Here is a 26,401-nt window from a genome sequence, read left to right as displayed (position 1 = left end):
GATCTGATTTGTTTTGTTGTTCTCCTTTCCTGTCTGATTCATGTTTGTTATAATAAAACATCTGATGATTATTTAAATGAATCTGTTTGGCACAGCGGCGTAACAGTAACGGTTGATTCCAGCACCGTCACAGAGGTGTTACAGAGAGGCTCCGCACTCGCATCTTTACACATTTATGATGTTTCAAAAAACAAAAAAAAAAAACCTGTTTGTGGATTTTTCATTCCCTCTGTACACAAAGTGTAATATCAGAGCAAGAAGACCATAAACAAAGAGATTTAGAACAGAGGAGTCACACATACGGCCTGTGGGAAGCCCTGGCATGGGTGAGAAAATTACAGAGAAAAACCACATCTCTCATGCTTCTATTTCTGTTTCGCTGAGGAGACGATGCATGAACGCATAGGGTGAAAACCTGCAGAAAAGAAATCACAGTCAAGTTATCTGATGGATTCAATACGCAAAGAGAAAGTAGGAGCAACAGATGGAAGGTGTTTTCCAGTATTGTGGTTAAAAATGGCCTCATTTGAATTCATTTGCTCATATTGTGCACTAAAATAAATAAGTCGAGAATTACTTTTCACAAAAATGAAGTAAAACTGTGTGAGTTGGTGTTATTTATGGGTTATTATAGACCCTTTCAACACAAACAAGACCATCGTCCAGTACAGAAGATGGATGAATGGATATTGGAGTTTAAAAATCCGTGATTTGCTTGAATAGAATATGCCAACCTTATCTACACTGAACCGAAGCTTCCTCTGCTATTAGATTAAAGGTTATATGTGAGAGTGGCATGAATCAGCCCCCTGAGAGACCATCCATCTTTCCTTATTGCTTTAATGCACTGAGTCAGAGAATCCCCTTAAACCCCTGTGGTGTGGTGGCATTTAGCCCCCGATGGCAGGGAGACAGTGACATCCCTCTATCCATCCCTCCATCATCTATCTGCAGGATCCGAATACCATATTTTCATTATTTCATTTTTATTGTCATTAGAAATGTTCTTTAGCTGTTATTTTCCCCTTGATGTTTTTATACAACCTTGTAAAAAATAACAGATAAGCTTCGTTTTGTTACATATGTGAGGCAAACACCGTATATCATAGACTATAAGTCAGACTTTTTTATTTGCTCTACTCATCATGTGGCTTATATGTCAAAATACACATGGACATACCATCTGTGACCACTAGATGTCACTGTATGACGGCGGAAAGCTGCTACAGTAAAACATACCACAGAAAAAGCTCCTTTACGAGCTAATCTAAGCTAAATGATGATTTAAAAAAAAGAAAGATCATGGCAGAATTAAAGTAAAATAGGAAACAGAAAGAGTGTCTGAGTGTGTGAATAACTCATATATTAAATTGTTGACTTAAAGCTGAAGAGCAAATTCACAGAAGGTTCTAGAACAGAAGCTGCTGGACCTGGATTATCAACCGTCACATCAGGAAATGAAGAATACATGTTAAGATATGTTGTTTTTCTCTTCCTCGTGCACTCTTGTATTCACGCGTGACTTTTAAATAGGTAAGCGGCTTCTGACGCACAACCCGATTTACACGCTGAATAAAACCCGTTTCTGTGCACGTACTGCACGTACCGGGATGCGTCAGTGCCGTGCTGCTCTGGGTGCCGGCAGATGAAAACCACTAATAGATTTGTTCCCGTATTCATTAAAGCATCAGGAGCCAGAAATGTAGAGGGATGCCTGAAAGAGCTCTAAGCGGCTCTCAGTGTTTCCCTCAGAACAGCTTTGGGAGGATTCAGTGTGTTGAGAGGGCTGGTTGATGATCAGACCCCTGCTGAGAGAGAGTGAGAGAGAGGGGGGAGGCAGAGGAAATACAAACTAACAACCACATACGTGTCCAATTTACTGCAGAAGACATCGTACATGAAAGAAGGTGGTTTAATGCCACGTGCAGCTGAAGTTTCTATGGAAGAGAGCAGCAGCTGGTGGGGAGAAAGGCTGGTTTTTCTTCACATTTCACACACGAGAAGCTCAATATATGAGAAAAAAAACACAGATTTCTTCACACACTTCTCTAGTGACAGTTGTACTTGCACATGTAAACATCAATGTAAAGCTCTGGTGCCCAATAGAGAGAGAGAGAGAGAGAGCAGACTTTCGATCGTTCGCCGTGGTGTCGTCTACTTTTTCTGGAGGTGGTCTCAACATGTCTCGTCCCGTGTCTCCACAGAGGTTCAACTTTGTGTCGCTGCCCACCGACGTCCTGGAAATCGAGGTGAAGGACAAGTTCGCCAAGAGTCGGCCGATCATCAAGCGTTTCCTGGGGAAGCTCTCGGTGCCGGTCCAGAGGCTGCTGGAAAAACACGCCATCGGGTAAAGAAAATAATAAAAAAAAATCTCCTGAGTTCTTTCTCATCACATTTTTTGTACTTTTAGCGTCTCCTGCATATTCAACCAATTGCTCATTGTCCTTTTACCGTCTGTCTGCAGCGATCGGGTTGTGAGCTACACGCTGGGCCGCCGGCTGCCCACCGATCACGTCTGCGGTCAGCTGCAGTTTCGCTTCGAGCTGACCTCCTCCATTCACCCTGGTGAGAAACGCATCCCTCTATCAGGCAGCAGTTTATCTGTGGAGCAGCTCCCTGGTCAATTAAACCGACTGCGGTTCGTCTGGAGCCACAAAACTGAGAAAGATGTGACTTATAGTCTTGGAAATACGGTAAATTGGCTCCATTGGTGCCAGTCATTGTGAATGTTTGTTTCACTTCAATAGCTTGTCATTGCCATGATCTTAGTTTTGATGGATGGAACGCTTGGAGTCTCTGCCATAGATGTTTTGCTAATTAAAGCGTCTTAGCGTGAAAATATTGTCGCGTAAACGGGGTCCAAAGACGTGTCGGAGAACTCAAAGTGTGAGGTGGCGAGAATCCTCTGACAGAAAGATGCTGTTTGTTTTGTAGACGATGAGGAGATGTCCCTCGTCATCGAGTCGGCCGGTCCTGACGGAGGAGACGCCGCCGACGCTCACGATGACGACACGCTCAGCGTGGGCCCCGACATGCCCGACCTCCCCCTGGACGCTCCGGAAGACCCCGAAGCCTCTGCACAGCCGGACTCTGCACCTGAGGAGGAGGAGGAGGAAGAGGAGGAGGAGGAGGCGCAGCCCGCTGGGGAGGAGCAGGAGCAGGAGGAAGAGGAGGAGCAAGGAACTGTGGAGGAGGAGAACACAGTGAGGGAGGAAGCACCGCCTGCTGAGCCTCTAGAGGAGCAGCAGCAGGAAGAGGAGGAGGAGGAGGAGGAAGAGGGGTCGGCTGAGCAGCAGGAGGTGTGCAGAGGAGTTGAAGGAGAGGAGCAAGAAAGAGAGGAGCAGGGAGAAGAGGTGGAGTCTGAGCAGGAGGTTCCACAAGGAGATAAAGAAGAGCCTGATGCTCCCAGTGTGCCAGACAGCGAGGAGGCTCCCTCACGTATGAGCCCCACCCTCCAGGAGGACCCTCCCGACCCCACCCCGCAGGAAACCCCAGCAGGAGGAGAGAGGAGCGCCGCCCCCTGCTCCTGCCACTCTCTCTTCTCCACCTACACCTCCCACGGCCCCTCGCGGCGCAAGGCCCGGCCCTGCTCGCTCCCGGTGTCGGAGTTGGAGACGGTGATCGCCTCGGCGTGCGGCGAGCCCGAGACGCCGCGCTCCCACTACATCCGCATCCACCACCTCCTCCACAGCCTCCCCTCCGCCCAGCAGCGCCCGCCCAGCCAGGAGGAGGAGCACAGCGGCGAGGGGGGCGACACCGGCTCCACGGGGGGCAACGACTCCTCACCTACCCTCAAGACCTCCAAGGAGGGGCAGGAGGAGGAGGAGGAGGATGAGGAGGAGGATGAGGACACACAGTCGCCCTCTCAGGTGTGTGTGACCTGGAGGAGTGTGTGACCTGGAGGAGTGTGTGTCCTGGAGGAGTGTGTGTCCTAGAGGAGTGTGTGTCCTAGAGGAGTGTGTGTCCTAGAGGATTGTGTCACCTGGAGGAGTGTGTGTCCTGGAGGAGTGTGTGTCCTAGAGGAGTGTGTGTCCTAGAGGATTGTGTGACCTGGAGGGGAGAAGTGTGCAACCTGGAGGAGTGTGCGACCTGGAGGAGTGTGCGACCTGGAGGAGTGTGTGATCTGGAGGAGTGTGTGACCTGGAGAAGTGTGCGACCTGGAGGAGTGTGTGACCTAGAGGAGTGTGTGATCTAGAGGAGTGTGTGTCCTAGAGGAGTGTGTGACCTAGAGGAGTGTGTGTCCTAGAGGAGTGTGTGACTTGGAGGACGTGTGTGACCTGGAGGAGTGTGTGACCTGGAGGGGGGAAGTGTGCAACCTGGAGGAGTGTGCGACCTGGAGGACGTGTGTGACCTGGAGGAGTGTGTGATCTGGAGGAGTGTGTGACCTGGAGGAGTGTGTGACCTGGAGGGGAGAAGTGTGCAACCTGGAGGAGTGTGCGACCTGGAGGAGTGTGCGACCTGGAGGAGTGTGTGATCTGGAGGAGTGTGTGACCTGGAGAAGTGTGCGACCTGGAGGAGTGTGTGACCTAGAGGAGTGTGTGATCTAGAGGAGTGTGTGTCCTAGAGGAGTGTGTGACCTAGAGGAGTGTGTGACCTGGAGGAGTGTGTGATCTGGAGGAGTGTGTGACCTGGAGGAGTGTGTGACCTGAAGGACGTGTGAAAAGGGAGATCAAACCTCGACCAGAGTTCTGCAACCTTTAGGTCCAAAAAAACTGTTTTTGAATGTTTAGACGTTTTCTTTTGCCCCCACAGGTCCCGGAGTGCCCCGGACCCTGCTGCCGGCGCTCTCTGCCCCGCAGCCTCTCCATCGAGCGCCTGTCGGAGCTCAACCAGCTCCTGGAGGGTGAAGGAGTTGGAGGAGGAGGAGGAGGAGGACACGCAGCCATCAGGAGGATCTCCCCCTCCTGCCTGGAGAGCGAGGAGGGCGACTCCAGCAACGGGGGAGGCGGGCGGCGAGTGGGCGGCAGCGTCCACCGCGGCCCCGGCGAGAACGAGTGCGAGTTCTGCGACACCTCCTGCTACAGCACTTCCTGCTACAGCACCTCCTGCTACAGCACCTCCTGCTACAGCAACTCCGGCTACGAGGGGAGGAGCCGCTTCTGCAGTCACACCCGGCTCTCCTCTGTGGACAGCAACCGGCTCTCCGGCAGCACCGTCTTCTCCTCACAGGACGAGGACGAGGACGAGGAGAGCGCCTTTGACGTGGGGCCGGACGGCGAGGGGCCGGAGGCGGGCGGGGCGGGCGGAGAGAGGAGGACGGGCAGGTGGAAGGAGACCCGGAGGGGAGGAGAGCCGGAGGAGCCAGCGGTGGCCGGGCCGAGCGACAGGAGTAGTATCGGTGAGCGCAGACGTCTTCTTCTCTTATAACGGGAGTCACATGACTCACGCTCAGGCTTGTTTAAGGTCCTGGAGACTGTGGCTGCTTCCTACTAGTCCCTCCTATCTCCTTTCCTATCCACTTCTCCTTAACCCCGTGGATGACGTCACAGGATTAAGGAAAGGTTATAGGAGGCTTCCTAAAGGAGTTAGGGAAGTGTAACCACATTGTTGTGGCAATCAGACCGCACGTCCACTAGGTGGTGCAATAATAATCCGACGGCGGTGAAGGTTAGTGACGTCTGTCGTGGTGAAAAAACTAAAACGTTCCAAAAAATGTAGAATAAAGGAGATTTCTCTCACTTTCCTCTGAGGCTCTAACCTCTGATATAATGTCAAATATCTCAAGGTTTGAATGTAAATCAAAGGAAAAGAGGAACTAAAGGGAAACGGCTGCCAGGTGAATAAAGAACCAATCATGATAATTATGATAATGACAATGATAATGCAGAATAAAAAATATATTGAGACACTAAATTAAAAAAAAAGAAAATCATTCAGAAAACCTTTAAGTCACTCGATAGAAAATATGAAAAGTGCAGAGGAATGGCACTTAATTCAATTTTGTTTGAAATAATGAGACGGCCTGGCTCAGCTTCCACTGCACTGTGTGTGTGTGTGTGTGCGTGCGTGCGTGCGTGCGTGCGTGCGTGCGTGCGTGCGTGCGTGCGTGCGTGCGTGCGTGCGTGCGTGCGTGCGTGCGTGCGTGCGTGCGTGTGTGTCCTACGTCTATCATGAAAATCAAGTACACACACGCACACACACACACACACACACACACACACACACACACACACACACACACACACACACAGCTGCAGAAACAAGATGCAATTCCCCACTGAAATGCAGTCACACCTCGTCTCTTCACTTTTGGAATCAAATCCAAGAAAAAAAACTTTCCTGCATTATAATTCAATTTTGACAAATTTATCAGTGGATTCTGCATGCTATGCTATGCAAAGCTATGTAAAGCTATCCTAAGCTACAGACTCGTATTAATAACTACTGCAAGCTATGCTAAGCTACTCTAATGTATGTTTGGCTATGCTAAGCTATGGACTCCTATTGATTAAACACTGCAATTGGCACTAAGCTATGCTAAGCTATGCCAAGGAACAGACTCCTATCAATAAATACTACAAGCCATGCTATGCTATGCTAAGATGCTAAGCCACACTAACATACTGTAAACTATGCTGCTCTACAAACCCATCAATAGCTACTGCAAGCTATGCTAAGCTACTCTGAGGTGTGTCAGGCTATGCTAAGCTATGGAGTCTTATTGATTAAATACTGCATTCTGTGCTAAGCTATGCTACTCTAAGCTTTGAGAAGATACAAACGTATCGATAAATACTGCAAGCTATGCTAAGCTATGCTAAGCCATGCTAAATCATGCTCGTCTCTGCTAAGCTATGCCAAGTGACACTAAGGTACTAACCTTTATCCTGACTACAGCACTTATTGATCACAGTCACATCCTAAACCAGCTATTGTAAAGAACCAGTACGTGTCGTCAGCTACACTTCAGTGAAACTGCTGGTTTGTTATTACAAATCATCCTCGAGTCAAACTATTTAGAAAAAAAAAAAACATTTGCAAAATCAGACGCCAAAATACCGTAACATTTCACTCAACCAGCAGCTGAGAATGGACTCAGTTGTTATCGGTATTAGCTGACGTCACTCAGATTTCTCATCGCGCCAAGGTGAGATTTGACAGATTGATGGTGAGGATTTACCTCTCCAGTAATATGTCCCTCCGACATTTAGAGTGATCGAAGCTTCACCAGCAGACCAGACAACGCGCAACAAACAACAGCTATTTAAAACAGTAAGTCAGTTGTGGGCGGTCTGAATGTGAAACTTGCATGGCAGAACGTTGAATCCCAAAGAATCGACCATTAAAGTATGAAATCCCCGCTGCCGCCAGTGTCACGTATCCTGTGCTCTTGTTCCGTCCATTCAGACAATCTTCTGCTGACCGTCGCCCACACAGATAAATCTACCCGCTAATGATGCGAGCCTTTCACTCAGCCTCGCCGGGGCTCTTTTCCTCGCTCCTCCCAGGGCCGCTTGAATTAGAGCGCGACTATAAATACTCAAGAAGTATCGGCTGCCTGACACGTAATCAAGAGCGGCAACTTTACGACCCGTAGCCGGGAACTTCCCGGAGCAGTCAGTCCATTTTTCTTTTCTCCCTGGTACAATGTGGACTAATGCACTGCCGCAGGTTATTTATGGACACAGATAGAATTCATACAGCTTTACCTGGATTCATTGTTTCCCCGTTTAGTTCGGATAAATTCTTGGAGTAAAGCTAGAAACTGTTTTCTCGAGGTCCCAATGTTGTTGGTTCCGTCTTCTTACGTCCTTATTGACGTCTCCTTGGTCAAGATAACCGCGAGTTGCTTTTAATGATTTAATTGGTTTCAGCTATAAGCATCAATGTGTTTGAGTGGGCGAATTCGACATAAACCACGCTGAGATTTCTCAAACGTGAACGTATTTGTGGAAAAAAGAAATAACTGGACGTCCGAACCGAGACTGATCGTGTGTCGTGCCAAAACGTACAAAAACGGTATCGACTTCCCTCTGCATTCTGTGTGACAAAATCTCCTTTACTTGTATAATAATGATGTTTTAAGTGGTTTCCAAATAGCAAGGCTGTTCCACAAACTAATTGTAAAACATCGAGTCAGAAAACGTCAAAGAACCAATTTGCTTTTCCTCAGAAGAGTCACGTTTTTATGTCACCTTGACCTGGAAACTGGCCTCGTAACTTCAGCACGTTAACTTTAAAATTATAACCACCGAAGAGCTAGTAAATCCCACTACATCGGTCAAATTAACACATTTAGTCCACACGAGCCAAAACAATCTTTTTTTCTCGCTGTCGTTCTTAAAAAGTTTCACGGGAAACCTGCCGCGTCCAAACAACACGATGAAAACTACTCAAAATGATGTAGTACACTGGCATTCCTCTAGTCGGCGCTGTGGCGCTGCCTCAGAAAAACACCCAAAAAACGGAGAAGAAGACACATAGCTGGGATTTTTTTTCCCAAATAAGAATACAAGCACTGTGCAGTATCGGACCCGATATCGGTATCAGTATCGGTATCGGTGCATCCTTATTATTCCTGCTCGTAGCTTCTGGCCTGTCGCTTCTTGAACCACCTGTCACACTGTGGAAGATGTTTCTGAGTACAGCTGCTCTATATGCAGTAATGTGTTGAGTATTTGCCATAACGGAATGTGTTTTTTGTTTTTTTCCAACGATCGTAAAAGTACCTAAATGATGTTTGTGTCTTCCTGCTGTGAGATTTGTTCTTCCAACGAGCAGCTCTTCCTCTTCCTTAGAGAGACACTTCATTAGAATTCATCTCCATCTCCTGCATGGAAACATTTTGTTCCGTCAGTCGGGTTGTTATTTCTTCGTGCGTGCTGATGTTGTTATATACTGTGTTATATATTGTGCACTGAACCGCCCTCAGCTGTGTATTATCCCAAACGTCTTTTTTTGACTCACAACCCCATCTGCTGTGAAAAGGCCGGTGTCTGTGCCTCGTCGTGTGTCGACTCTCGTTAGGGACGTTATAAAAACCTCGGTGTCAGCGATTCTCTGGGTCGGAAGGAAGTGCTTCCTTGGTTATCGCCGTACGGATTTGGTTCTCGTCGTTCTGATTCTTCCCCCGTTTCCATTCCCTGAGCGTCTCCCTCCAGTTTGCTCACTTCTTCATTAACGGCGAGCTCTTCGGGAGCCGGTGGAAAAGCTTTCCGAAGCTCGTCTGGAGGAGACGACCCGCGCTGAGCGGAGTCTGTGCTTCCTGTGCATTAGATGACTCGGCCAAACTCTGCATTTTATTTTTGCTTGAATCGGTTGAAGTGGTTGAGTCCTACGGCTCTCATTCTATTTGAGTAACAACAAAAGACGTCAGAAAAAAACATAATTCCTTTAAAAATAAAAATAATAATAATAAACTAATAAATAATAATGATAATGACCATGATAATAAATTTTATTTGTAGCGCCTTTCATACACTCAAGGTCACTTTATATGTTAAAATTGCAGTTAAAAACATGAGTAACAACAAAAAACAAACAAAAACCCGAGACTGACATAGTTTTAATAACTAACTAGTCTAATAAGGTACATCTTTAGGTGAGTTTTAAAAGAGTCCAGGGATTGAATGTTTCTTATGTCGGGGGTAAACAAGTTGTAAATCAAAGAAATATTAAAATGACATCATAGTCAGTGTTTAATTAACATACTTTCTGGAGTATAACTCTTCATGGAGCCATTTTTCCAGCTCCGTCAGTCAAAGACAGCAGAAACGAAGGTTTTCCTGTGGTACTGTAGCAGCTTTCTCTTGTAATTTAGTGACATCTGGTGGTCACACACAGAGGGTGTTTACAGACATATCCTGTTATATACTGCAAATTATTTGGCACTCGCCAAGATTTAAAATCAGATTTCTAGACATGATCGATAATTTGGCACGTTTTAGAAGTTATGTGTCATCCTTGACTTTACAGTATGCTCTTAACTCCAGATTAAAAAGTTAAAACCAAAAAGTAAAATGTACTTGCTGGACAGATAATTTCACCAGTTTTAAGTAATTCTCTTCGAAAATTGTGTTTATATCATGTATTTACGGAATACATTTTTGCAGTGTATAAGTCACTTCCTAATGTGAGTCACATGATGAGCCAAACAAATAAATAAAGGGTGACTTATAGTCCAGAATATATGGTAAATTGCCTCAGATACACAACAGGTGCATCTAATAGCTTGGAGCTCTCAAATATGGAACTAAAATCAAAAATCATCTATGTCAATGGTTAAGTACCATATTCTCTAGACTATAATTCCTGAAGAAGTGGGAAAAAAACTTGCCGTCAGTCAAATACAGCAGTAATGGATTTATTTATTTATTTATTTTTATACTTTTGTGGTACTGTAGCAGCTTTCTGTCGTCATATAGTGACATCTAGTGGTCACTTGATATATAAGTTGCTTCTTCTAATAGAAGTCACGTGGTGAGACAAACAAATATAGTGTGTGACTTATAGTCCACAATATACGGTAAGTGGGAAACCAACGTTGTGTAAAAACGTCTAAGTGATATAATAGCTAAAAGCTTTCAAATATATCGCGTTTTTAAGACCTAATGACAATATAGTGAATCATTAGGTTAGGTAGGTAAGATCGGCTGTGCTGAACGAGACGCTGACGTTAGCGGCGGCAGTTTAGTGGAGGTAGTTAGCGGCGTTAGCGGGGGATAACGCAACGTGACGAGCGCTCGCACGGCCGATTCACGTGAGTTTCCCATGTTCCCCCGTTCCGAGTGTGGCGCCCTCTCCAGGACGCCGCGTCCCTCTGGTAACGTATCCCATCCTGTCTCTCTGGTGTCCCATAGGCTCAGACTCCTCCCCTCCTGTCGGCCATCTTCCAGTCCTGCGACCCGGCCATGACCTAAACCATTTTCCTGCTGCCACTGACCAAGCCTTACCTCCAAGTAAGAACCACCAGCCTGCAGGCTTACTCTGGAGTGTCATCCTGCACCTCACTCTGTGTGTGTGTGTGTGTGTGTGTGTGTGTGTGTGTGTGTGTGTGTGTGTGTGTGTGTGTGTGTGTGTGTGTGTGTGTGTGTGTGTGTGTGTGTGTGTGTGTGCTGCTCGTTGTGCTTCGCTTCTCCATCATGGTTCACGTCCTTTGTGTTTTGCACTCATCACCTCATTGTACCCCATCCTCATAACCCCTCCCCCCTCCCATAACCCCTCCCCCTCCAACATAACCCCTCCCCCTTTTAGGCTCCATTTGCACGACGTTTTCGAGTGAAGACAGAAAACCTTTGTTGCGTTTTGCGTGACCGTTTACACCACGACAGAGCTCGGAGCCAAAGAAAACGCACCTTTTTGAAAACGGTTTTCAAGGTGGAACTTTTTTTAAATGTTCTTATTCCATGTAAATGAGGGGAAAATGCAACTTTTTGAATACAACTCACGAGGTGGAACTTTTCAAAAATGTTCTTACTCCATGTAAATGAGGGGAAATGCTACTTGTTTAATACAGCTCAAAGGTGGAACTTTTTGAAAATGTTCTTACTGCAGGTAAATGAGGGAAAACGCAATGTTTTGAATACGGCTCACAAGTTTGAACTTTTCGAAAACATTCTTACAGCATGTAAATGAGGGAAAACGCAACTTTTTGAATGTGGCTCGCAGGGTGGAACTTTTCAAAAATGTTCTTACTGCATGTAAATGAGGGAAAACGTAACTTTTTGGATACAACTCGCGAGGGGGAACTTTTCAAAAATGTTCTTACTCCATTGAAATGAGGGAAAATGCAACTTTTTGAATACGGCTTGCAAGTTGGAACTTTTTGAAAATGTTCTTTCTGCATGTAAATGAGGGAAAATGCAACTTTTTGAATATGGCTTGCCTGACTAATGTCAGCACAGAAAAGATCAAATTAACTAAAACACAGCAAACACTCTTTACCGGGAGGAGTTTAAGTCCTACGGCCACAGGAAGGAAGGACATTTTAGCCATTTTATCTTTTTTTTTTAACAGTTTTGCTTGTTTTGTTTTTTTCCTTTTAAAGATTTCCGTTTTTAGAAAGTCTCGTCATTTTAGTATTTCTTCCCATTTTAGCAATTTTTTTCAACCAATTTTTTTTTTTTAATCCGAGAGACACGCAGCCCTCTGATGCAGTGAAACCTCAACAGCGCCGCCTAATGGTGGCATTCAGCGGTCGCACGCTCTCCCTCCAGTTCAGTTTCACGGAGGTTTCCGTCTCGACGGCGAAGCTCCGACATCACGGTGATGTAGCTGGATAGAAACACAGTCTGTGACTTTCATTCAAACGTCCCGGAGCGTGGAGAGTCTGGTTGAGTGGAGGTCAGAGTGACGGAGCCGAGGGCACAACAGCTTTACCTCCAGCTGATCGCACTACTCTTGTGTACGAGAGGACGGCGAGAGTGTTCTGTATCGGAGGAACGGGAAGTCGGTCTGAAGGCCTGCAGAGCCGCAGAGCCGCAGAACCATCTGCGGAGTCTTTTTCTGTTCATCTGTCGGGTTTTTCTTTTGTTAACGACGTTCCTCTACGTTCTTTGTTTTCCTAGATTCAGTCTCTTTTTGCAAACTTTAATTGTTCAGTCATTTCTCAGAGACTCCTCTTCGGTCTTTCTTTCTTTCTTTCTCTCCCTCCTTCTTTTTTCCTTGCTTCCTTCCTTCCTTTCCTCCGTCCTCCCTGCCTCCCTCTCTCTGTCCCTCGCTCCCTGCCTCCTTCCTTCTTTCCCTCGATCCTTCCCTCCTTTCTTCCTCCCTTCCTTCCCCCTTTCCTTCTTTCTTTTCTTCATTCCTTCCTTCATTTGTTCGTTCCTTTCTTCCTCCCTCCTGCCCTCCTTCCTTCTTTCCCTCTTTCCCTCCTTCCTTCCCTCCCCACTTCCTTTCTTCACTCCTTCGCACCCTACTTCCTTCCTTCCTTCCTTCCCTCCCTACTTCCTTTCTTCACTCCTTCGCACCCTACTTCCTTCCTTCCTTCCTTTCCTCCCTACTTCCTTTCTTCACTCCTTCGCACCCTTCTTCCTTCCTTCCTTCCCTCCCTACTTCCTTCTTTCCTTCCTTCCCTCCCGACTTCTTTCCCTCCTTCCTTCCCTCCCTACTTCCTTTCTTCACACCTTCGCACTCTACTTCCTTCCTTCCCTCCCGACTTCTTTCCCTCCTTCCTTCCCTCCCTACTTCCTTTCTTCACACCTTCGCACCCTACTTCCTTCCTTCCTTCCCTCCCTACTTCCTTCCTTCCCTACTTCCTTCCTTCCTACAGATTCAGTATATTCAGCATTATGACGTTTGGTAAGAAAACAGCAGTAAAGTTGTTTTCAACAGACTCGAGTTCTATTTGATCCAACTCTATGAAAGTTAAATGAATTTCATCTGCTGTTTCTCTCTACCTGACGGCTTCTTCTGAGGGGGGGTTGCATCCCTGCTGTCACTGAGACTGATGATGATGATGATAATGATGAAGAGCTCCTGCTCCTCTTCCTCCTCTGCCGCCACAGACTGGGAGGCCCGGGTCGACAGCCACGGCCGAGTCTTCTACGTGGACCACGTGAACCGGACAACCACCTGGCAGCGGCCGAGCCACGGCGGCAAGTGCAGCCACGGCATCCCCCGGTCGGGCTCCACCCAGCAGATGGAGCAGCTCAACCGGAGGTCAGAGGTCACGCACTCTCCTGGAACTCCTTCAGGGGGTTAAAGAAAGACGTTTCTGCCGCACCTCGACCTGCAGCAAACAGTACAAATAAGATTATTGAGGATTTATTAGAGGACGTATCTATACTGGTTGAGGTGGTGAGGAGCGGATGGGAATCCTTCTGTGAGGTTGTACTGACACCTGCTGGCTGCAGAGGGAACTCACCACAGTGTGGATCATGAGCAACGATGGAAGGATGTGCTGAACTGTCTTCTTCATCATCATCTTCGTCATGGTGTGCTGCTCCGCCTCCACTGCAGGTACCAGAATATCCAGAGGACCATGGCCACAGAGGAGGAGGGCGGCGGGCCCAGGTTAGAGCGCAGCAGCAGCACGGAGGCCGACCCAGACTCCCCGCCCACAAGTACAGGTACACACACACACACACACACGCACACACACACACAAACACACACACACACACACACACACACACACACACACACACACACACACAAACACACACACAGCTGTAATCCAGCCAGACAGTTTGATCTCGTGAGATTACAGTAATGCGTATGAATGTAACAAGCTTACTAATTCGCCTCTGTGTGTGTGTGTGTGTGTGTGTGTGTGTGTGTGTGTGTGTGTGTGTGTGTGTGTGTGTGTGTGTGTGTGTGTGTGTGTGTGTGTGTGTGTGTGTGCAGGCCCCGCCTCCCCTGTCAATCATCAGAAGATCAGCCACCTCCTCCAATCGCCCGCCGTCAAGTTCATCACACACCCCGAATTCTTCACCGTGTTGCACAGCAACTATGTGAGTAACACACAAACACACAAACACACACACACACGCAGCTGCAGATTGTATTGACACGTTGTGGATCATCTGTCATTGATGCTCATATAGACCAATTCATTTTACTAACTAACATTTGCACAATGTGATCATATAAAGTCCTCAGCACATTGGTCTAACATCCGTATGAGTGTTTAGCATTCAGTTTTTTGTTCTTACTTCCTCAGTGCAGCCTCGTTACATACAAACGGTGAAAAGGGGCAACTTTTTCTGGAACCCTCCTACTGCACATGTGCATAACGAGTTCTTCTGCACATGCTCAGTAGATGGACAATCAGAACAATGGTTTGTGTCATGACTCCCAGTCCATGTTCTCCTGTGGCTTGGTACTTTTATTTTGACAATCACAGGTTAACAAGCGTGTCACAGTCGCCTTCATCCTATTTTCTTTTTTTTTTACTTTTTCACTTTTTTTTACAAAATTTTTTTCTTTCTATTTTTTGTCGTGTTGACATGTTTCCCTTTTTTCTTTCGTGTGTGTGTGTGTGTGTGTGTGTGTGTGTGTGTGTGTGTGTGTGTGTGTGTGTGTGTGTGTGTGTGTGTGTGTGTGTGCGTCCCTCTCCAGGCAGCGTACCGGATGTTCACCAGCAGCAGCTGTGTGAAGCACATGATCCTGAAGGTTCGTCGCGACGCCAGGAACTTCGAGCGCTACCAGCACAACCGAGACCTGGTGGTCTTCCTCAACAAGTTCGCCGACACCCAGCTGGAGCTGCCGCGGGGCTGGGAGATCAAGACCGACCCCCAGGGCAAGTCTTTCTTTGTGGATCACAACAGTCGAGCCACGACCTTCATCGACCCTCGGATCCCCCTGCAGAACGGCCGGCTGCCGGGTCACCTTGCCCACCGCCAGCACCTGCAGAGGCTACGCAGCTACAGCGCCGGAGAGGTACGAACACACCTGTACGGAAATCCGATCCCTCACTGTTCAGACCCTCCGGCATGGTTTCATCCTGAAAACGATTTGAGGTAGTTCGATAGGTTGATGGTAAAAACTCATCATAATAGTCTGTTATTGGTTAGCTTAGCTTAGCTTAGCTTAGCTTAACCTAGCCTAGCCTAGCTAAGCTCAGCAAAAGTCCATAATCATGATAAACCATTTAGCTGTTTTAATCAGTTTTTCTGAGGTTGCTAATGAGTATAGCAATACCAAGAAACAACTGTGCTTGTAGTTTGACACCAGCCTCGTCATGATTCACTGTCAATACACAGAAAACAGCTATAGAGGAAATGTTACCCAGCTGATAAACTATATTTCAAAAACCTTTTCTGTCAGATTGAATATTTAAGAAGTGCTGAGAACTTCAACATTTGCCTTGTAATTTGACACCAGCATCATTGTGCTGATTGGCTGCGATAAAGGAATGGCTGTCTGAATAAAGTGCTTAAACAACAGAATTGAAGGTTTCAACCTCGTGACACATGCCCACATCTGAACATGATGGAAAATATAAAAGCTGTAGCTGGCCGCTTCATAGCTTAGCTTAGCTTAGCTTAGCTTAGCTTAGCTTGGTTTAGTAACACTTGAAGCAAAAAAGATTATTTTCCCCTTATGAATGATCTCTTTTAGTGTAAACACTGGAGTGTTGAGCAGCTGGGTTTATCAGTTTATCTTGTAATTTGACACCAGCCTCTTCTTGCTGATCCTTGTAAAAATCAGTTGAGCCGATTTTCCCGAACTGGCGGTGTCAATCCTAGCAGTCGTTGCAGTTTGTGCGTTGGAATGTTTGCTTGTCAGGCCTCGGACGTGTCCAGGAGTCGAGGCGCCTCCCTGATGGCGCGTCCCGGGAACAGCCTGGTGGCCGCCATACGGAGCCAGCATCACGGCGACCCCCAGCATCTGAGCGCTCCATGTAAGGCACCGCCGTCCTCGCCTCTTCTCAAAGCTCGCGCCAGAGAATGCACTCTGACACGGCCTCTTCTCTCGCCCAGCGTACAACGACAAGATCGTGGCGTTCCTCCGGCAGCCCAACATCTTCGACATGTTGCAGGAGCGGCAGCCCAGCCTGAGCAGGAACCACGCGCTGAGGTCTGTTGGCGTCCTCTAGAAATACCGCCACGCTCTAAAGTTCGTCACCGACACGTTGCTTTCCGTTGGGCTCAGGGAGAAGATCCACTACGTCCGGACCGAAGGCACTCAGGGCGTGGAGAAGCTGTCGTGCGACGCCGACCTGGTCATCCTGCTGAGGTGAAGAACTTCAGTGGCTCCAGTACCGAGCGATGTTGTCGGCTCAACGTCTGCTCAAAGGGAGTGGCAGCTTTACTCTTACGCAAAGACAAGAAATTCTAAAACATATTTAATTCCAAAATATTGAAATATTTAGTATCCTGATTTATTGGTAAAATGAAAAGATTTCAAATAGCATTACAACCTGATTCTGAATCATTATTAACTAAATACAACAACAAGCAGGCATCTCAATAAATCTGTTAAATATATGGAATTATTGTATTAATATATTACAGTGCATTGGAAATTACATTAGGAATTGGTGCTTTTTATATCTTGAAAAATGTATGAAAATATATGTACTTTTATATAAAAATATATGTATCAATGTATTCAATCCACTTCAGAATATATGGATGAATATATTGACATATAAATATATTGAAATATATGTGATAATATACTTAATATATTACACTTCAGAATATATGATGAATATATTTACTTTAATATTGATTACATATATGTAATAATACATTCAATACATTTTGTGATATATACAGATGAATATTATGACATATATATTGAAATATGAGATATTGTACTAAATACACTTCAGAATCTATATTAATATAATTCCTTTGATTTTGAAATGGATGTCATATTGTACTTAATACACTTTGTGATTTATGTGGATGAATATATTGACATATATTGAAATATATATAATTCTATACTTAATGTATTACACTTCAGAATACATTTGGATGAATATATTTACTTTAATATTGATTAAATATATGTAATAATATAATCGATAGATTTGATATTGTACTTAATACACTTTGTGATTTATGTGGATGAATATATTGACATATATATTGAAATATATGTAATAATATATTTAATATATTACACTTCAGAATAATTATGGATTCATATATTTACTTTAATATTGATTACATATATGTAATATATTCAATACACTTTGTGATATATATGGATGAATAATATGACATATATTGAAATACATATAATAATATACTTAGTACACTTAAGAATATATAATAATATATTTACTTTTATATTGAAATAGATGTCATTTTGTACCTAATACACTTCAGAATATAGATATTCACATATGAAAATATAGAAATAAAGAAAACCTGGAAAATATATGCATAAATATATTATTTAATATATTGCACTATGTTTACCCATATACAACAATATATTAATGTTCCGTAAGTGTAACACGTCTTCTGTCTTTCAGTCTCTTCGAAGAGGAAATCATGTCCTACGTTCCGCCTCACCCCATCCACCCCGGCTTCAGCTTCTCTCCTCGCTGCTCGCCGGCCTCGTCTCCCCAGAACTCTCCAGGTAGCTCAGCTCCTCCAACGGTTTGAGAACGAGAGTCCCGGGAATCAAGAGACAATCTGTATCGTCTTCTAGAGTATCGACCTTTACAGACAGAAATGTCCACCTTGTGGACGGGAAAACGATTGAAGAAAAGGTTGAAACAATTGTCTTAACTGTTTCTGAATTTCATGATTTACCGTAAACGTTTTGGGGCAGTGGTGTCCCACAGGGTAGAGAAGGTCACTGGTTTGAATCCCACAGTTGATTCCACCTGAAAAACACCCTCGATCCCCTTCTGCTTGCGAGCATGTTGCGCTCAGGTTCACTAGGAATACACTGTGCCAAGAAGGACTAATACTTTCTCCGTTGTTCTCTTCCAGTAATCCTCAGTTTTAACCTTCTGCTGAGCATTTAACGTCTGTGTGCAGGTCTGCAGAGGGCCCGGGCTCCAGCTCCGTACCGCAGAGACTTCGAGGCCAAACTGAGGAACTTCTACAGGAAGTTAGAAGCTAAAGGCTACGGCCAGGGTCCGGGCAAGATCAAGTAAGAACGTCGTCCAATGACATGGCACTTCAACTACAACCTGGTCACAGTCTAGATCAAGGGGCAGGACAGAGGTCAGATTAGATTGGGGGTTGCGGGGGTCCTGTGGTGTTGAACTGCAGGTTTCTTTGCAGGTTGCTGATCAGGAGAGAACATCTGCTGGAGGGAACCTTCAACCAGGTGATGGCGTACTCACGAAAAGAGCTGCAGAGGAACAAACTCTACGTCACCTTCCTGGGGGAGGAGGGGTGAGACACACGCGCACACACACACACACACACACACACACACACACACACACACACACACACACACACACATACACACACACACACACACACCATTGATGGTTCCTCAATAGAAGTAAATACATTGTTGTCGTGGTGGTGACCCATCCAAGATGGCAGTGACACTAATACGTCAGCTCCATTTAACTCCATTTAACAGAATCTCTCACACACACACACACACACACACACACACACACACACACACACACACACACACACACACACACACACACCATTGGTGGTTCCCCAATAGAAGTCAATGTACTTTAGCCGAAGTGGTGACCCACCCCAAGATGGCGGCCACACCGATACGTCAGCTCCATGTCTACGTCCTCCCGTAACACGGCGGTTAAATGTGAAGCGTCTCCATGTCTCCTCAGGTTGGACTACAGCGGTCCGTCCAGAGAGTTCTTCTTCCTCTTGTCTCAGGAGCTCTTCAACCCGTACTACGGCCTCTTCGAGTACTCGGCCAACGACACGTACACGGTCCAGATCAGCCCCATGTCGGCCTTCGTGGAGAACCATCTGGAATGGTAACGTGGGAGGAACCGGAGGAACCAGCCCACATGGAGGGAGGTCCTCTTCCTGATGCTAATGTCTGTGGGTGTGTGTGCAGGTTCCGGTTCAGTGGGCGGATCCTGGGTCTGGCTCTGATCCATCAGTACCTGCTGGACGCCTTCTTCACCAGACCGTTCTACAAAGCGCTGCTCCGCCTGTCAGTATTCATGTCATGCAGTTATGTATAGTACATTTGTTTGGACTTACTTTATTATCTATGTATAGATTATTAGATTTTTTTTTTTTTTCCTCGTCAGTCCGTCATGTTTCATCACTTACACATAACTTTAGCTGTAAATTGACTGAATAATATGATTGAATGTTAGCCTACTGTTACCATGCTACTAGCATGCTCTTAGTGCTCGGTTCCCCCCCCACACACACACACAGGGCCACCGACCTGTCTGACCTGGAGTACCTAGACGAGGAGTTCCATCAGTCTCTGCAGTGGATGAAGGACAACGACATCACGGACATCCTGGACCTCACCTTCACCGTCAACGAGGAGGTCTTCGGACAGGTCTGAGCCGGTTCAGAGAGACTTTATGAAGTCCGCCTCCATCCACTGTCCTCTGAGTGTCCGCGGTGTCGTCGTGTGGACAGGTGACGGAGCGAGAGCTGAAGTCCAACGGGTCCAACCTGCAGGTGACCGAGAAGAACAAGAAGGACTACATCGAGCGCATGGCCAAGTGGAGGGTGGAGAGGGGGGTTGTGCAGCAGACCGAGGCCCTGGTCCGGGGTTTCTATGAGGTCCGTATCACGTCCATCACACCAGGGAGGGAGGAGGGCCACACAAGGCCCGGGGGTCTTCAGTTGTACCACAGTGTGACTACAGGGGGCCCCTAAAACACAGCTGACATATAGCAGGTCCATGACAACACATTTGTCTGCAATGACATGTTGGAATCTCCCTAATGGGCCCCCTCTACTAGCTCCTGATCGTTAACCTCTATAAGGGGGCTCCCAAATATGGCTGACATTTGGTCCATTTCAGCAACACAACCTAAAAACCCCTACATCAACACATCAGGGGTCTCCCTAACGGGCCCCCTCCACTAGCTCCTGCTGTCTAACGTCTATAAGGGGGGCCCCCAGAGGCAGGTGGCATCTTTCATTCCATTTCAATAACACAACTTGAACCCCCCCCCACCAAGCACTGCATTGACAAATCCTGAGTCTCCTTAAAGGGGCCCCTCCACTAGCGTCTGTACCTGAGGTAACCTCAACCTTTTAATTTACCCCTGTGGTGTGTGTGTGTGTGTGTGTGTGTGTGTGTGTGTGTGTGTGTGTGTGTGTGTGTGTGTGTGTGTGTGTGTGTGTGTGTGTGTGTGTGTGTGTGTGTACCAGGTGGTGGACTCCCGGCTGGTGTCTGTGTTCGATGCCCGGGAGCTGGAGCTGGTGATTGCGGGGACGGTGGAGATCGACCTTGGAGACTGGAGGAGCCACACCGAGTACCGAGGAGGTGTGTGTGTCTCTACACACTCTACATCAGCTCTCTGAAGTACTGGTTTCTCCATCGGGGGGTTGAAACATAAGGTCCGCGGCCTGGAATCGGCCGTCTGAAGGGTCCACTATGGCCCGCTGGACGAGCTAGTAGTACTACTTTGAACCAGCAGGTGGTGTCATGAGTCCCTCACTTTTTTAATTTTCCACGAAATAAAATTCACCTGGAGCGGAAAAACAGGTTTCAGCTTTAATGTAACTTTAATGTATATTTTTGGTATTTTACCCAAAACCTTAGCTCATGTCGAGTTTATGAAATTTAACAGCTACAATTTATAACTCATTACATTTTTCAAACCTTTAGGGGCTTTAAACCTTTTTATCATATTTAGCACTTCTTATTTTATTTCAGCTGATTCGGAATTTTAGATTTTTTTTTTTTTAACCAACCATTTTGGCTATTTTAAAAATGTAGATTTGCAGATTGAGACATTCTTATCATTTTTAATAACTCCACACGCTTTTAACTACTATTGAAATATTTTTCCGTAGTTATTTTACTTTGCCTCTCATGGTCCACCTGCAGTACCTTTGATGACCACCAGTAGGCCACAATCTTCATGTTGAAAAATCAGTGACTTAGGACAGTGATTCCCAACCAGGGGCCGACTGAAAGATTCATGGGCCCTCTTAAAGAAGCCCTCTTAATTTTAAGGTTTTAAACTTTTTTATTAATGTTCTACAAAGAGGCAAATCGGCATTTGATTCATTTATGTCACAAATCTACTAAGTTCCAGCGTTTTTAATTAAATGTAAGCAGCGGGAGAAAGACTGGCGGCGGTTTACAATAATAAAAATTTTGATCCCTCAAGAAAAAGGTTGGGAACCACTGACTTCCGAGACTGTGACTGACAAGGATGTATTAAACCACGCCCCCTCCTGCAGGTTACCATGACGGCCATGTGGTGATGCGCTGGTTCTGGGCGGCTGTGGAGCGCTTCAACAACGAGCAGCGTCTGCGCCTGCTGCAGTTCGTGACAGGGACGAGCAGCGTTCCCTACGAGGGCTTCGCCGCGCTGCGAGGCTCCAACGGCCTGAGACGCTTCTGCATCGAGAAGTGGGGCAAAGTCAGCTCGCTGCCCAGGTGAGGGGGGAGGGGCAAAGTCGGGTCACCGGGTCTCAGGGCACAGGGATTGAAGGTTTCTGACTGAGGGGCAGAGCTACAGATCTTTGACCAGCGGGCGGCGGGTCTTCATAGTCTAAGACAGTGGGGGCGAGGCTTCACGGTCTCTGACTGGGGCGGGGCGTACGGATTTCTGACCAGGGGGCGGAGCTTCAGAGTTTCTGACCAGGGGATGGGCCTTCAGGGTCTAAGTCTGTGGGGGTGGGTCTCCTGGGTTTCTGACCAGGGAGTTGGGGTTTCAGAGTCTAAGTCTGTGGGGGCGGGGCTTCAGGGTTTTTGACCAGGGGGCGGAGCTTCAGGGTTTCTCACCAGGGGGCGGGGCTTCAGGGTCTCTGGCCAGGAGTCAATGTGATTGTAATTTTCTGGATTTTTTTTTTTATGTTCCACGATAAAAAATCCAGACGTTTCCATTCCTTGTAAGTGCTAAAACCGTGTTTCAGATACTTATTTTCCCGCCGACTACTGACTATGTGGTCATCGGGTTCGTTCGCTGCAGGTCTGAGGGCTGAATGACGTGACTCCGCCCCCCTCCCGTCTCTTTCAGGGCTCACACCTGCTTCAACCGCCTGGACCTCCCTCCGTACCCGTCCTACACCATGCTGTACGAGAAGCTGCTGATCGCCGTGGAGGAGACCAGCACCTTCGGCCTAGAGTGACCCGGACCAGCTGCCCCTCCCCCTCTGCGGACCACCGGCCGGGCCGGAGCCCGAATGACCAGGGGCCACTGAACATGTCGGTGTGGATGCGGCCAGGATTTTTTATATAAGTGAATTGAGGAAACACCACACCGGCTTTTTAAAAGAACGTATTTATATATTCCGTCTATGCATACCCAAAGTATGCGTATTTAGAAAGGATTCAGGATCAGATCATCCAGAGACGAGGAAACAGAGTAAAACAAGACATTGTTACTCCAGCTGAGTGCCCATTTACTTACTGGAATACATTATGCATAGTAATAAATCCTACAGTACTCAGATTACTGTGAAAACAGAAAGTACAATCATAGAAACTTTACCGGGATCATTCACATTTCAGCTCAGAAAGTGAGACTCTATGAGAATGAAGTTTAGCACACATTTCCTCAGGTGGCGTTTCTCTCAGACACAAACTGAACTGAAGATGAAGATGAAGATGAAGATGAAGGTCGTCGATCTTCTGGTTCTCGAAGGTGGACAGAACGACTGCAGTACCTTGGAAGCTTCACGGCTAAAGAATCCCGCGAGTATTTAATCTAAAGAGAAAGAGAAAGGGGCCCAACACGGATCCCTGAGGGACTAAAGACCCGCAGTCTGCATGTCACTGTGAAGCTCAGTTCTTTTATCGTGCGCTCGGTTTCCGTTTTGGGGAACAAGAACTAGTTTTAATTCCAACGTAATCAACACTGGAGCAGTTTGACGAGCAGGTCCTAGATACTCGCGAACTCTCATCGTTAGCGGTAAAAAGTTAAGTCGGAACACGGATCTCGTGTTCTCGCGTTTCCCAAACGGGACGTTTGATGGACTTTTTTGGCTCCTGAATTCCAGATCTTTGGACTGAACCTCCGGACGTGGACCTTTTTTTGTAATCCCCCTCTGAATGGACAAGCCCCGGCAGAACCAGACGTCGATGTCAACCCTCCTGCTGAGACAAGTAGCCATCCGATCCGACACAAGGGCTCCTGGGAGTCCGTCCACGCAGGACGACTCTTCGGGGATTCCCTGAAGGAGGTTCTCCCAGTGTGGACCTTCTGGCCGGTGCTTCATTCTGCAGTATCTGCTGTTTGAACGGGAGCCCGTCCTGCTCTTGTCTTCCACTGTCGACGGTCCTTCAGCGTGTCAAAACTCTTCGACGTCTCAAACGTCTTGACTGGTGCGACGCCTCGGAGTGGACTGGACTGCCGTCCCGAACCAGTCCACGCTCCCATCTGCCCACGGACTGACCGATGTAATATATGCAATAGTCCAGACCTTAACTTCCACTTCCTGGTCCACAGCCCGCCATGTGACCGCGAGGTCTTTCCAGCCTCTCACCTTCATCTCCAATCAAACTGTGCCTCGGTTACTGACTGCCTCACCCAGTGAGCGGCCTGCGGCGGGAGAACTGCCACCTGACCTACGGGGAGTCCTGGACTCCGAACGGCTCGGTACTTCCTGAAAGAAGTTTTCTCGTTGGTTTCAAGTCCGTTTTATTTTTTTTATTTTTTATTTTTTTTATTACAGCCTATCCGTCTTCACTGGCAGAAGAACTGTGGTTCATGAATCCGGTGTTAAAGCTCGTCGCTACAACTGTTTGGTGAACGATCGGCTCCCTTTTACACGACAAGGTTTCCAGGTGAAGACGCATCATTTTTTCGCATTTTCGTTTTGGAAAACTTTTGCGTTTACATGGCAACGTGTTGAAAACGACGTGGCGACCATGCATGTTGGTTGTTCTTGTAGTGAAACCACGCAAACATGCAGCAAAAATTTGACTCTAAACATTAACAAAGGGACAACGCTGACATTCTCGTGGACAGATGACCAAGTTGGGTTGTTATTACGGTGACTATCAAAATAAAAGTTTTGTTTATTTGTTTCATCTTAAAGAAAAGATGCTTTGTACCAGATTTAGGCTAGTTTCCGTCTGCAGTGCCAGGGCGGGAAAACAACATTATAATATATATTACAAATATAACCTACAGGAAGAATTTGTAGCATTGACAATAACCATTAAAATGTCTCACCGGGTTTCATAAAGTTCATACAGAATACAAAAAAATCGTGTGCGATACATTAAACAAACAACACAACAAACAGGAACACATTACAATACACATTATGAATATAACCTACAGTAAAATTAGTAACATTATTATTAACATTAGCAATAACCATTAAAATTCCTCACCTGGATTCCTAAAATCTATACAAAATACTAAAAAAGAAAAACAATACGGAGTGGCAGGAGAATCCACTGAGCGTGTGCAGAACAACTAGTTACTATGAGAGTTTCAGAAAAGGGACGTTTTCCGACATGTTGTTGGAGTTGGACCGTTTTCAAAAAGTTTCCAGTGACTTTTCTCCAAAACACAACAAAAGTTTTGCAGTTTTCACTTGAAAACGTTGTCGTGTTAAAGTCGCCTTTCTACTCTTAACAAGTGGCAAGTTTGTGCGAAGCGTCGTTTTTGTCCCGAGCAGAGCAGGAATGACGATGCCCAACCCTTTCTCGTCCAAGGGGAGGTCGTTCGGTGAACCGGTTGTTCTGTTTGAGTTGGTTAGCTCGTTGTTAGCCGTTGGCTTGGTAACGGAAGTCCTGAAAAGACAAACGACGGGCTCACAACTTTAACGAAAACGTCTAGAACTTTCTATTTAGGTCGTCACGAGGCTTGTTCACATGTTGGGTCTCTGTCTGTGTCGAGTTCGCCAAAAAAACATGCATTGGATCTAGCCGGTGACTCTTAAGTTTCCCCCGTGGAGGAAGGAGGACTGTGACTGTGTGCGATGGACTCTGGTTCCGTCCAAAGCGTCTCCTCGTTGAGGCCCGCGGTGAGTCGCGATCGGTTCCAGCCCCAAGACTTTTATTGAAGCGGTCAGTCAAACCGCCGGGCCGGATTACTGAGAAGGTCGGTTAAACTGGAGGTCAGATGACAGTGTCGCGCCTGCGGGCGAGGCCTCACCGTCGCCTCCACGCCGCCCCCCGGAGGACAACGCTGTGATTCCATTGCGTTCCCTCTCCATCGGTTTTTCTTTTTTTCTACGATCTTTTCTAAGGTGATTTCTACTGTATCATGACTCTGACGTCGAGCGGGCGAAGTCTCCTCGAACGTTCTGCTGGCTGTTTTTTGTTTTTTTAAACGAAGCTCGTTGCTCGCGGAGTTTGCCTTCACGTCGAAAGCCTTTGTGTTTTGATACGTGCCACATGTCCCCCCCCCCCCCACAGCGTCCCCGTCCTCCCTCCAGTCCGTCACTGTTGTCGCATGTATCCAGCAAACAGCCCATGCTTCTTCTTCTTCTTCTTCTTCTTCTACTTTTTCAGTTTCAGTGGAGAAACAAGAGGTTTTTGTACGTAACACAAGGTTTATTGAAAGGGAGGGGGTGGAATTGTTGAATATACACTGTAGATGTTATTTATAATGGGGGAAAGAAGGATAAAAGATGATCCTCGAACACGTAATTGTAAGTATGTTGGTAAAAATCTGTTTATGTCGGGGAATAAAAGACGAGGGCGTGCCGAAGGTGAAGGTGGCTGATTCAGTGTGGAGCGTGTTGGCGGTCACATTGAAGCATGCCTTTTTATTTATTTATTTATTTATTTAGTGTGTGTGTGTGTGTGTGTGTGTGTGTGTGTGTGTGTGTGTGTGTGTGTGTGTGTGTGTGTGTGTGTGTGTGTGTGTGTGTGTGTGTGTGTGTGTGTGTGTGTGTGTGTGTGCGTGTGCGTGCGTATGTGTGTGTGTGTGTGTGTG

The 26,401-nt window shown here is 46.6% G+C and overlaps 1 protein-coding gene across 1 annotated transcript in view; it reads left to right on the top strand.

Moving 5' to 3' along the window:
- Positions 1–22,634, top strand: part of LOC308125708 (E3 ubiquitin-protein ligase HECW1-like) — a gene marked incomplete at its 3' end in the record, with an annotated part of 38,649 nt that extends 16,015 nt beyond the window's left edge. Inside the window, exons 7-28 of the mRNA XM_080489651.1 lie at positions 2,205–2,347; positions 2,465–2,565; positions 2,935–3,869; positions 4,753–5,338; positions 10,800–10,898; positions 13,446–13,599; positions 13,900–14,003; positions 14,287–14,393; positions 15,001–15,321; positions 16,171–16,285; positions 16,365–16,461; positions 16,537–16,620; positions 17,876–17,982; positions 18,390–18,504; positions 18,639–18,752; positions 19,175–19,327; positions 19,411–19,509; positions 19,743–19,872; positions 19,956–20,102; positions 20,700–20,814; positions 21,741–21,939; positions 22,523–22,634. Of these exons, the coding sequence (XP_080345777.1) occupies positions 2,205–2,347; positions 2,465–2,565; positions 2,935–3,869; positions 4,753–5,338; positions 10,800–10,898; positions 13,446–13,599; positions 13,900–14,003; positions 14,287–14,393; positions 15,001–15,321; positions 16,171–16,285; positions 16,365–16,461; positions 16,537–16,620; positions 17,876–17,982; positions 18,390–18,504; positions 18,639–18,752; positions 19,175–19,327; positions 19,411–19,509; positions 19,743–19,872; positions 19,956–20,102; positions 20,700–20,814; positions 21,741–21,939; positions 22,523–22,634 (4,137 nt within the window). The remainder of the gene's footprint in view (positions 1–2,204; positions 2,348–2,464; positions 2,566–2,934; positions 3,870–4,752; positions 5,339–10,799; positions 10,899–13,445; positions 13,600–13,899; positions 14,004–14,286; positions 14,394–15,000; positions 15,322–16,170; positions 16,286–16,364; positions 16,462–16,536; positions 16,621–17,875; positions 17,983–18,389; positions 18,505–18,638; positions 18,753–19,174; positions 19,328–19,410; positions 19,510–19,742; positions 19,873–19,955; positions 20,103–20,699; positions 20,815–21,740; positions 21,940–22,522) is intronic.
- Between the last annotated feature and the right edge of the window lie 3,767 nt (positions 22,635–26,401).

The sequence above is a fragment of the Lipophrys pholis genome, assembly GCF_963383615.2.
Source record: "Lipophrys pholis genome assembly, chromosome: 20".
Taxonomy (NCBI): Eukaryota; Metazoa; Chordata; class Actinopteri; order Blenniiformes; family Blenniidae; genus Lipophrys; species Lipophrys pholis.
The sequence above is the reverse complement of the archived record's forward strand: the minus strand, read 5'-3'. Positions and strand labels throughout refer to the sequence as shown.